General features: G+C 48.9%; 1 protein-coding gene across 1 annotated transcript in view; it reads left to right on the forward strand.

Moving 5' to 3' along the window:
* The window catches only part of acsf2 (acyl-CoA synthetase family member 2), a 240,488-nt gene extending 227,929 nt beyond the window's left edge, over positions 1-12,559 (forward strand). Inside the window, exons 15-16 of the mRNA XM_068004423.1 lie at positions 2,113-2,181; positions 11,283-12,559. Coding sequence (XP_067860524.1) covers positions 2,113-2,181; positions 11,283-11,339 — 126 coding nt within the window. The 3' untranslated portion in view covers positions 11,340-12,559. The remainder of the gene's footprint in view (positions 1-2,112; positions 2,182-11,282) is intronic.
* The last annotated feature ends 497 nt before the right edge of the window (positions 12,560-13,056 follow it).

Here is a 13,056-nt window from a genome sequence, read left to right on the forward strand (position 1 = left end):
TCAGGTCCAGGGGATTTGTTAGCTTTTAGTCCCATTAGTTTCTCCAGTACTTTTTCTCTACTGATATTAATTACTTTAAGTTCCTCACTCTCATTAGCCCCTTGGTTCCCCACTATTTTTAGTATTTTTTTTGTGTCTTCTACTGTGAAGACAGATACAAAATATTTGTTTAATGTCTCTGCCATTTCCTTATTCCCCATTATAATTTCTCCTGTCTCAGCCTCTAAGGGACCAACATTTACTTTTGTTTCTCTCTTCCTTTTTACATACTTGTAGAAGCTCTTACAATCTGTTTTTATATTTCTTGCTAGTTTACTCTCATATTCTACTTTCTCCCTCTGTATCAATTTTTTGGTCATCCTTTGATGGTTTCTAAAACTCTCCCAATCCTCAGACTTACTACACTTCTTCGCAACATTATAGGCCTCTTCTTTTAATCTAATACTATCCTTAAGTTCTTTAGTTAGCCACGGATGAATCACTTTTCCCGTGGAGTTTTTATTTCTCAATGGAATGTATATTCGTTGAGAATTTTGAAATATGTCTTTAAATGTTTACCACTGCTTGTCTACCATCATACCCTTTAATTTAATTTCCCAATCTACCGTAGCCAACTCGCCCTCCCATATCTATGTAATTGGCTTTATTTAAGTTTAAGACTCTAGTTTCTGACTTAATTATGTCACTCTCAAACTCAATGTGAAATTCTGTCGTATTATGATCATTCTTCCCCAGAGGATCCTTTACGATGAGATTACTAATTAACCCTGTCTTATTGCACAATACAAGATCTAAAATAGCCTGTTCCTTGGTTGGTTCCACGAGTAAATGGGAAGGGGTTTGGTCGGAGAAGGGAGTGAATGGGAAGAGCTTTGGTTTTGTGGCAATGGAGTGAATGGGAAGTGGTTTGGTTTTATGCGAAGGGAGTGAATGGGAAGGGGTTTGGCTTTCTTGGAATGGAGTGAATGGGAAATGGTTTGGTTTTCTGGGATAAAGTGAATGGGAAGAGGTTTGGTTTTCTGGAATGGGAGTGAATGGGAAGGTGTTTGGTTTTCTGGGACAGGAGTGAATGGGAAGGTGTTTGGTTTTCTGGGAATGGAGTGAATGGGAAGGGGTTTGGTTTTCTGGGAATGGAGTGAATGGGAAGGGGTTTGGTTTTCTGGGAATGGAGTGAATGGGAAGAGGATTGATTTTCTGGGATGGAATTGCATGTAATAGAGAACGGGATGGTGTTAGTCAGGCCTGTGAAGGAGCTGTCCTGCCTACATATCTGAGGGAGTGGGTGATTGAAAACCATCAGCCTCCCAGGTTCCTCTTGTCATTCTAATGAAGTCTATCTCTGAAACATTAATTTGTCTTTTCTCTCCTCAGATGTAGTGTATTTCTAGCACTTTCTATTTCTGATCTGTAGCATTCCCAGTTTGTTTTCTTTCCTTGGGGTCGATTTTGATCTTTGGGTGACTGGCGGAACACGTTGATTGGCCATCCATTCAAGTGGCAAAGAGATCACCGTGAATTTGAGGCACTGACCTCATTTAAATGTAGCTGGTGAGCTGCGGGGAACCAAACATTGGTCCCGGTGTAGCTCGTCAAAGTGAGGCCTCAGGTTTGGGGGGCTCCTGGGACGGAGTGGCCCAGATTATTTTGCTTGGCCTCTTCGGTTCCATCGCCCTTGGGACTGGTTGGAGTGAGTACTGCACAGGCTCTGACCAGTTCTGGCCTAAAATGGCAGTCGGGGCTCCTACCTACGTCACAGGATGCCGATTTCCATGTTAAAAGCGGCCTATCACCTGAATCAAACAGCGTTTGTCCAACTGACGGTAGGCCCCGTTCAAAATGGCGCCAGACGCATTGCTGGTGGTAACGCGACGGTGAGGCTACTGACCCCATTTTGAGACTGTTACCATCCCATTAACGCCAGGCTAAGGCAGCAAAAATTGACCCCCTCGTGTTTGTGGAAGGGGTAATGCGGGCCAGACTGACATTCAGAGCAGGGAGATTTCACCAAAGCTCCCTAATCCGACCAGCTCTCCATCACTTGGCCTTTAATGAGTTGGGAGGGAAAAGTTTAAGCAGAACATTTCCACTGTCTGATCTCTTTGTGCCTCACAGATCTCCCACTTCAAGATCCCGCGGTATTTTGAGTTTGTGAACGATTTCCCTATGACTGTCTCTGGGAAGGTACGTACAATAGCAGCAATCCTGAAAAGAGCTCTGTCAGGGCACAGACTTTATTAGTTTCTGATAACTGAAATGTAAAGGAGAAATATGTATTTATATAATAGAATGCGATCATCAAGGGATGGAGAACATTCCCACGTGTTCTGGCTCCTACAGTTAATGTGGGGTTTGAAGGCCGATGCTGCGATTTGATTCCATGTTGTGTTAATGGCAGAAACGAATATACTCTTGATATATTTATTATGGAGTGAGCCTTTGGCTCAGGAGTAGTATTCTCATCTTCTGAGTCAGAAGGGAAGGGTTCGAGCCCCACTCTGGACACTCCCGGGTGAGTGAAGACTGGAATATGGGGGTCGATATTAATATCCCCACACTGGGCAGGAGAGGGTCGGAGAGGGGTTAAAAATGTAAAATCGGGAAACGTGTCACCTACGTTCTTGCCGCCATTTTTACGGTGTTGGGTTGCGAGGCATGTCTGTGTCCCATCGTAAATCAAACTCCCACAGTACAGTTGGGAGCCTGATTTAAATGTTACTGTACCCAACCGGGATTCCCGGGCTCGAGAAACCTGGTGGATGCATCAGGCTAGTGCCTTTCAGAGCTCCCCCGACCCCTCAAGCAAATCTTCGGCCTCCCTTCTGCTGATCGCGGCCTCTCTTCGCTGTGGTGATCGATGATTCCCCTCTCACCAATCCACGATCTCCCCTCCCCTACTCACCATTGTCGGGCTCTGGCCACCCCTGCCCATCAAGCCCCGATCCCGAACCCTAATCTTTCCCTCCTTCCCACCAAGCTGTCCCCCACGCCCCCAGGCTGTGGCCTCCTGCCACTGGCTTTCCCGACCTGCTGCCAGTCAGTCTGTCAATTTGACCAGCTGCCGAGTGGGAAATGGAATTTAAAAATTATGATGAGGTCCTGCCGTTAATATCGGAGCTCCGCGTCCCCGGGTTTTCCGGATTTCTCCCTCCCACACTCCCCCGCTTCATCCCCAACTCTCTGTAAATATCGGGGCCGTGGTCTCTGAATACTGGATTGATATCCAGTGAGGGTACTTACGTCCAATGAATATGAGTGGCCCGCCCCATGGTAAAGGATAGGTGGGTCTCTTTAGCCTTGGTTGCAGCCCACCTAGGAGAAGGTACTAGGAAGATAAAACCCATGAGGGAGGCAACAGTGTGAGACTTGAGGTAGGACCTGCCCTGCAGAACAGGAGAGGACAGATGTTTACGATAGCTCAGGCAGTGAGTAGCTGAGCTGTACCAATCAGGTGTGATTCTCATCTGTGCTGAGTTAGCTGACCTAAGACCAAGATCTTAACCTGGGTATGGCGTAACTGATTCCCGCCCACAAGACACCATACCCAAACACTCTGTGGGGCCCAGTGCACGGACCCAACACACTGTCTCACTCTGTGGGGCCCAGTGCACGGACCCAACACACTGTCTCACTCTGTGGGGCCCAGTGCACGGACCCAACACACTGTCTCACTCTGTGGGGCCCAGTGCACGGACCCAACACACTGTCTCACTCTGTGGGGCCCAGTGCACGGACCCAACACACTGTCTCACTCTGTGGGGCCCAGTGCACGGACCCAACACACTGTCTCACCCTGTGGGGCCCAGTGCACAGAGCCAACACACTGTCTCACCCTGTGGGGCCCAGTGCACGGACCCAACACACTGTCTCACTCTGTGGGGCCCAGTGCACGGACCCAACACACTGTCTCACCCTGTGGAGCCCAGTGCACAGAGCCAACACACTGTCACACCCTGTGGGGCCCAGTGCACGGACCCAACACGTGGGGCCCGGTGCTCGGACCCAACACACTGTCTCACCCTGTGGAGCCCAGTGCACAGAGCCAACACACTGTCACACCCTGTGGGGCCCAGTGCACGGACCCAACACGTGGGGCCCAGTGCACGGACCCAACACACTGTCTCACTCTGTGGGGCCCAGTGCACAGAGCCAACACACTGTCTCACCCTGTGGGGCCCAGTGCACAGAGCCAACACACTGTCTCACCCTGTGGGGCCCAGTGCACAGAGCCAACACACTGTCTCACCCTGTGGGGCCCAGTGCACAGAGCCAACACACTGTCTCACCCTGTGGGGCCCAGTGCACAGAGCCAACACACTGTCTCACCCTGTGGGGCCCAGTGCACAGAGCCAACACACTGTCTCACCCTGTGGGGCCCAGTGCACAGAGCCAACACACTGTCTCACCCTGTGGGGCCCAGTGCACAGAGCCAACACACTGTCTCACCCTGTGGGGCCCAGTGCACGGACCCAACACACTGTCTCACCCTGTGGGGCCCAGTGCACAGAGCCAACACACTGTCTCACTCTGTGGGGCCCAGTGCACAGACCCAAAACACTGTTCCACTCTGTGGGGTCCAGTGCACAGACCCAACACACTGTCCCACTCTGTGGGGCCCAGTGCACAGAGCCAACACACTGTCCCACTCTGTGGGGCCCAGTGCACAGAGCCAACACACTGTCTCACTCTGTGGGGCCCAGTGCACAGAGCCAACACACTGTCTCACTCTGTGGGGCCCAGTGCACAGAGCCAACACACTGTCCCACTCTGTGGGGCCCAGTGCACGGACCCAACACACTGTTCCACTCTGTGGGGCCCTGTGCACAGAGCCAACACACTGTCCCACTCTGTGGGGCCCAGTGCACGGACCCAACATACGGTCCCCCTCAGTGGGGCCCAGTGCACGGACCCAACACACTGTCTCACTCTGTGGGGCCCAGTGCACAGAGCCAACACACTGTCTCACTCTGTGGGGCCCAGTGCACAGAGCCAACACACTGTCCCACTCTGTGGGGCCCAGTGCACGGACCCAACACACTGTTCCACTCTGTGGGGCCCAGTGCACAGAGCCAACACACTGTCCCACTCTGTGGGGCCCAGTGCACGGACCCAACACACGGTCCCCCTCAGTGGGGCCCAGTGCACGGACCCAACACACTGTCTCACTCTGTGGGGCCCAGTGCCCGGACCCAACACACTGTCTCACTCTGTGGGGCCCAGTGCACGGACCCAACACACTGTCCCACTCAGTGGGGCCCAGTGCACGGACCCAACATATTTTCACAGTCTGTGGACAGTGCTTTGAGAGATATGGTGGGATTGAGGGATGTGGTGAGAAGGTGGGGTTAAGGGGTGTGGTGAGAAGATGGGTAGGTGGGGTTGATAGTTATGGTGAGAAGGTGGGTAGATGGGAATGAGGGATGTGGTGAAAAGTGGGATTGAGGGATGTGGTGAGAAGGTGGGGTTGAGGGATGTGGTGAGAAGGTGGGGTTGAGGGATGTGGTGAGAAGGTGGGGTTGAGGGATATGGTGAGATGGTGGGGTTGAGGGATGTGGTGAGATGGTAGGGTTGAGGGATATACTTAGAGGGTGGGTAAGTGGGATTGAGTTGAGAAATTTGGTAGATGAGAGAGGGCTGTGGCAAGAAGTTGGGTAGGTGGGAATGAGGGATGTGGTGAAAAAGTGGGCTGGTGGGTTAAGGAATGTGTTGAGAAGACTAGTAGGTGGGATTCAGGGATGTGTGAGTAGGTGGGTTTGAGGGATGTGGTGAGAAGGTGGGTAGGTGTGAATAAGAGATGTGGTGAAAACGCAGGTTGGTGGCGTTGAGAGATGTGCTGAGAAGGTGAGATTGAGGGATGTGCTGAGAAGGTGAGATTGAGGGATGTGCTGAGAAGGTGAGATTGAGGGATGTGCTGAGAAGGTGGGGTTGAGGGATGTGCTGAGAAGGTGGGGTTGAGGGATGTGCTGAGAAGGTGAGATTGAGGGATGTGCTGAGAAGGTGGGGTTGAGGGATGTGCTGAGAAGGTGAGATTGAGGGATGTGCTGAGAAGGTGGGGTTGAGGGATGTGCTGAGAAGGTGAGATTGAGGGATGTGCTGAGAAGGTGAGATTGAGGGATGTGCTGAGAAGGTGGGGTTGAGGGATGTGCTGAGAAGGTGAGGTTGAGGGATGTGCTGAGAAGGTGAGATTGAGGGATGTGCTGAGAAGGTGGGGTTGAGGGATGTGCTGAGAAGGTGAGGTTGAGGGATGTGCTGAGAAGGTGGTGTTGAGGGATGTGCTGAGAAGGTGGGGTTGAGGGATGTGCTGAGAAGGTGAGATTGAGGGATGTGCTGAGAAGGTGAGATTGAGGGATGTGCTGAGAAGGTGAGGTTGAGGGATGTGCTGAGAAGGTGGGGTTGAGGGATGTGCTGAGAAGGTGAGATTGAGGGATGTGCTGAGAAGGTGAGATTGAGGGATGTGCTGAGAAGGTGAGATTGAGGGATGTGCTGAGAAGGTGGGGTTGAGGGATGTGCTGAGAAGGTGGGGTTGAGGGATGTGCTGAGAAGGTGAGATTGAGGGATGTGCTGAGAAGGTGGGGTTGAGGGATGTGCTGAGAAGGTGAGATTGAGGGATGTGCTGAGAAGGTGGGGTTGAGGGATGCGCTGAGAAGGTGAGATTGAGGGTGGGTAGGTAGGATTGTGGGCTGAGGTGAGAAATTGGGTAGGTGGAATTGAGGGATGTGGTGAGACTGTGGGTAGGTGTTGTTGAGGGATGTGGTGAGAAGGTGGGTAGATGGGATTTTGTGGGAAGGTGGGTGGATGGGGTTGAAGGACATGGTGAGAAGGTGAGTAAGTGGAAATGAGGGATGTGGTGAGAAGGATGGTATGTGGGGTTGAGGGATGGGCTGAGAAGGTGGGGTTGAGGGATGTAGTGAGAAGGTGGGTAGGTGGGATTGAGGGATGTGGGATTGAGGGATGTGCTGAGGAGCTGGGTAGATGGGATTGAGGGATGTGCTAAGAAGGTGGGTAGGTGGGATTGAGGGATGTGGTGAGAAGGTGGGTAGGTAGGATTGAGGGAAATGGTGAGAAGGTGGGTAGGTGGGATTGAGGGAAATGGTGAGAAGGTGGGTAGGTGGGATTGAGGGAAATGGTGAGAAGGTGGGTAGGTGGGATTGAGGGAAATGGTGAGAAGGTGGGTAGGTGGGATTGAGGGAAATGGTGAGAAGGTGGGTAGGTGGGATTGAGGGAAATGGTGAGAAGGTGGGTAGGTGGGATTGAGGGAAATGGTGAGAAGGTGGGTAGGTGGGATTGAGGGAAATGGTGAGAAGGTGGGTAGGTGGGATTGAGGGAAATGGTGAGAAGGTGGGTAGGTGGGATTGAGGGAAATGGTGAGAAGGTGGGTAGGTAGGATTGAGGGATGTGGTGAGAAGGTGGGTAGGTGGGATTGAGGGATGTGCTAAGAAGGTGGGTAGGTAGGATTGAGGGATGTGGTGAGAAGGTGGGTAGGTGGGATTGAGGGAAATGGTGAGAAGGTGGGTAGGTGGGATTGAGGGAAATGGTGAGAAGGTGGGTAGGTGGGATTGAGGGATGTGGTGAGAAGGTGGGTAGGTGGGATTGAGGGAAATGGTGAGAAGGTGGGTAGGTGGGATTGAGGGAAATGGTGAGAAGGTGGGTAGGTGGGATTGAGGGAAATGGTGAGAAGGTGGGTAGGTGGGATTGAGGGAAATGGTGAGAAGGTGGGTAGGTGGGATTGAGGGAAATGGTGAGAAGGTGGCAGCGCAATGGGCACCAGAATGTAGCATTCGAAAGGAGAAACAAGGTGTACAAAGGATTAGGAGAGACAGCACTACGGTAATAATTGGTACGGTATTAGGTGGGATCAGACTAAGAGCAAATACAAGAAGGTCTAAGATATATTTAGAGTGCATGTGTATAAATGCATGAAGGGTGATATATAAGGTTAGTCCACTGCCGGTGCAAATAGCCACATGGAAATATGATGTAGTGGCGATAATGGACACCTGACTCAAAAAAGGGCAGGATTGAGTACTAAATATTCCTGAATATAAGGTGCTCAGGAAAGATAGGGAAGGGAAGAAAGGAGGGGGAGTGGCAGTATTGATTAAGGAGAATATTGCAGTGCTGGAGAGAGAGGATGTCCTGGAGGGGTCAAGGACAGAATCTATTTGGTTAAAGATGCCATCATTGGGTGTATTCTATAGGCCACCAACGAGTGGGAAGGATTATAGAGGAGCAAATTTGTAGGAAAATTACAGTGAGATGCAAGAACTATAGTATAGTGATAATGGGGGACTTCAACTATCCTAATATAGACTGGGATAGTATTGGGGAAAGGGCAAAGAGGGGGAGGAATTTCTGAAGTGTGTTCAGGAGAACTTTCTTGACCAGTATGCTTCCGGCCAAATGAAGAAGGAGGCGTTGCTGGATCTGATTCTGCGGAATGAGGTGGGTCAAGTGGAGCAAGTGTCAGTGGGGGAACATTTAGGGAACAGCGATCATAGTATCATAAGGTTTAGATTAGTTATGGAAAAGGACAAGGAGCAATCTAGAGTAAAAATACTCAATTGAAGGAGGGCCAATTTCAGTGGGTTGAGAACGGATCTGGCCCGGGTAAATTGGAATCAAAGATTGGCAGGCAAAACTGAAATCGAACAATGGGCGGCTATTAAAGAGGAGATGGGTGAGGTACAGTCTAGATACATTCCCACAAGGCAACCAAAGCCAGAGCTTCCTGCATGGCAAAAGAGATAGAGAGTAAGATGAAGCAGAAAAAGAGGGAGTATGACAGATGTCAGGTTGATAATACAAGTGAGAACCAGGCTGAATATAGAAAGTATGGAGGAGAAGTGATAAAGGAAATAAGGGGAGCAAAGAGAGAGTATGAGAATAGACTGGCGGCCAACATAAAAGGGAATCCAAAAGTCTTCTGTAGGCATATAAATTGTAAACGGGCAGTAAGAGGAGGGGTGGGGCCGATTAGGGACCAAAAAAGAGACCAACGCATGGAGGCAGAGGGCATGGCCGAGATACTAAATGAGTACTTTGCCTCTGCCTTTACCAAGGAAGAAGATGCTGCCAAAGTCACAGTAAAAGAGGAGGTAGTTGAGATACTGGATGGGCTAAAATTGATAAAGAGGAGATACTAGAAAGGCTGGCTGTACTTAAAGTGGATAAGTCACCTGGTCCGGATGGGATGCAAACTAGGTTGCTGAGGGAAGTAAGGGTGGAAATTGCAGAGGTGCTGGCCATAATCTTCCAATCCTCCTTAGATACGGGGGTGGTGCCAGAGGACTGGAGAATTGCAAATGTTACACCCTTGTTCAAAAAAGGGTGAAAGGATAAACCCAGCAACTACAGGCCAGTCAGTTTAACCTTGATGGTGGTGAATATTTTAGAAATGATAATCCTGGAGAAAATTAATAGTCACTTGGACAAGTGTGGATTAATTAAGGAAAGCCAGCTCGGATTTGTTAAAGGCAAATCGTGTTTTACTAACTTGATTGAGTTTTTTGATGAGGTAACAGAGAGGGTTGATGAGAGCAATGCGTTTGATGTTGTGTATATGGACTTTCAAAAGGTGTTTGATAAAGTGCCACATAATAGGCTAGTCAGCAAAATTGAAGCCCATGGGATAAAAGCTGCAGTGGCAGCATGGATACAAAATTGGCTAAATGACAGGAAACAGAGAGTTGTGGTGAACGGTTGTTTTTCGGACTGGAGGGAGGTGTACAGTGGTGTTCCCCAGGGGTCGGTGCTGGGACCACTGCTTTTTTTGATATATATTAATGACTTGGACTTGGGTGTACAGGGCACAATTTCAAAATTTGCAGATGACACAAAACTTGGAAGTGTTGTGAACAGTGAAGAGGATAGTGATAGACTTCAAGAGGACATAGACAGGCTGGTGGAATGTGCGGACACATGGCAGATGAAATTTAATGCAGAGAAGTACGAAGTGATACATTTCGGTAGGAAGAACAAGGAGAGGCAATATAAACTAAAGGGTATAATTCTAAAGGAGGTGCAGGAACAAAGAGACCTGGAGGTATGTGTGTACAAATCTTTGAAGGTGGCATGTCAGGTTGAGAAAGCAGTTAAAAAAGCATACGGGATCCAGGGCTTTATAAATAGAGGCATAGAGTACAAAAGCAAGGAAGTTATGTTGAACCTTTAAAGAACACTGGTTCGGCCACAACTGGAGTATTGTGTCCAATTCTGGGCACCGCACTTTAGAAAGGATGTGAAGGCCTTAGAGAGGGTGCAGAAAAGATTTACTAGAATGGTTCCAGGACGAGGGTCTTCAGTTACGTGGATAGACTGGAGAAGCTGGGGTCGTTCTCCTTGGGACAGAGAAGGTTGAGAGTAGATTTGATAGAGGTGTTCAAAATCATGAAGGGTTTAGATAAAGTAAATAAAGAGAAACTGTTCCCATTGGTGGAAGGGTCGAGAACCAGAGGACACAGATTTAAGGTGATTGGCAAAAGAAGCAAAGGGGACATGAGGAAAAACTTTCTTACACAGCGAGTGGGTAGGATCAGGAATGCACTGCCCGAAAGGGTGGTGGAGGCAGATTCAATCGTGGCCTTCAAAAAGGAATTGGATAAATACTTGAAGGGAAAAAATTTGCAGGGCTACGGGGAAAGAGCGGGGGAATGGGACTAACTAGATTGCTCTTACAAAGAGCTGCAATGGGATCAATGGGCCGATTGGCTTCCTTCCCCACTGTAACCTTTCTATGATTCTAAGTAGGGTCATTGGTATTGCAGGATGTGGTGAGAAGGTAGGTAGGTAGGGTTGAGGGATATCGAGAGCAGGTGGGTAGGAGGGATTGAGGGATTATGGAGAAAAGATGGGTAGGTGGGATTGAGGGATGTGGTGAGAAGGTGGTTACATCGGAATGAGGGATGTGGTGAGAAGGTGGGGTTGAGGGATGTGGTGAGAAAGTGGGGTTGAGGGATGTGGTAAGAAAGTGGGTAGGTGGGATTGAGGGATGTAGTGAGAGGTGGGATTGAGGGATTTGGTGAGAAGGTGGGTAGGTAGGATTGAGGAATGTGGTGAAAAGGTGGATAGGTGGGATTGAGGGAATGATGGATATGGTGAGAAGGTGGATAGGTGGGATTGAGGGATGTGGTGAGAAGCTGGATAGGTGGGATTGATCTCTAACAAAGCAACAGACTTGTTGAATTTGATGAAATTTTCTTGTTGCTGAAAATATCTCTTCAAATTATTTTCTTTTGTTGCCTCATTATAACGAGGATAATTTTTAAAATAAAACTATGTTCTTACAGATTCAAAAATTCAAACTGAGGAAGAAAATGGAAGAACTCATAGTCAGGGCTAAGTGAAGAATGACTCCACCACGTGTCACCGAGGGAGGTCCCTGGTCCCCATTTATTCCAACGAACCTTCGACTGACATTGACCCTACAACCGCAAGAGAGTTATCCTGATAAGAAAACTTGTCTTCACACCACCCTTTACCTGCAGGAGGGAGCTGACAGTAACAGCTGTCTGTTTCCCATCCTGAGCTGACCACGTTCTGTCTAGAATTATTGAACATGGAGCTCTGCCTTGCTCGGCCCGTGAACTCTGGCATCCCTCGTCTATTAGGAACAGGAGGAGGCCATTCAGTCCCTCGAGCCTGTTCCGCCTTTCAATTAGATCATGGCTGATCTGTACCTTAATCCATCTGCCCACCTTGTTCCGTAACCTTTGATCCCTTTCCTAACAAAAAATCTATCAATCTCAGTTTTGAAATTTTCAATTGATCCCCAGCCTCAACAGCTTTTTGGGGGAGAGTTTTCCAGATTTCCACTCCCCTTTGTGTGAAGAAATGCTTCCTGACATCACCCCTGATCAGTCGAGCTCTAATTTTAAGGTCCTGTCTCATTGTTCTTGATTCCCCCACCAGAGGAAATAGTTTCTCTCTATCTACCCTATCAAATCCTTTAATGATCTTAAACACCTCAATTAGATCACCCCTTAATCTTCTCTACTCAAGGGAATACAAGCCCAGTCTTTGCAACCTGTCCTCATAATTTAACCCTTTTAGTCCTGGTATCATTCTGGTGAATCTGGGCTGCACCCCCTCCTATTACTGGGTATTCATGAATAACAATGACATGTCTTGACTGGGAGTTGGCCCTCGATGATCCATTTACCTGATGGCCATGTCCATTTTATAAAGATCAGCTGACTGGGAACATGAATAGGAAGTAGAGTTCAGATCTCCAAATACATTAAACCGTTCTCCACACTATTGGAGAAGCTGAGATTCCCATTTCTGGGAGTGAATCGGAATGGGTCAGTGCAATCAGCATTATCCGTTGTTCATCTCTTTCCTGGATCTGGGAATTCTGCTCATTGGCCCTGTTTCTGGAGCTGCAGTCAGAGCCACTTCTTCACTTATCTGCTGGCTGGTCTCCTGACATGGAGACAAACATTAATCTATTCCACTCTATCATAGACCCTACCCCACCCTATACTGTGATGTGGAGATGCCGGTGATGGACTGGGGTGGACAAATGTAAGGAATCTTACAACACCAGGTTATAGTCCAACAAATTTATTTTAAAATCACAAGCTTTCGGAGATTATCCCCTTCGTCAGATGAATGAGTGAAAAGGTTCTCAAATCGCATATCTTATATTAGGCTGGGACAGCATCACACCAATCAAAAGGTGTCGTTGTTATTCAAACAGGCCAGTCACGGAGAACAGCACGTCCCAGTACACTGGATATACATTGTGTCAATTACACAGACAGGCAGAAAGAAACCCAAAATGGCAGAGAGAGAGAGAGAGAGAGAATATTAAAAAACATAATTTTTTCCCCCTTTTTGCTGGTGGGGTTACGTGTAGCGTGACATGAACCCAAGATCCCGGTTGAGGCCGTCCTCATGGGTGCGGAACTTGGCTATCAACTTCTGCTCGACGATTTTGCGTTGTCGTGTGTCTCGAAGGCCGCCTTGGAGAACGCTTACCCGAAGATCGGTGGCTGAATGTCCTTGACTGCTAAAGTGTTCCCCGACTGGGAGGGAACCCTCCTGTCTGGCGATTGTTGC

The sequence above is a fragment of the Heptranchias perlo genome, chromosome 23 (genome assembly GCF_035084215.1).
Source record: "Heptranchias perlo isolate sHepPer1 chromosome 23, sHepPer1.hap1, whole genome shotgun sequence".
NCBI lineage: Eukaryota > Metazoa > Chordata > Chondrichthyes > Hexanchiformes > Hexanchidae > Heptranchias > Heptranchias perlo.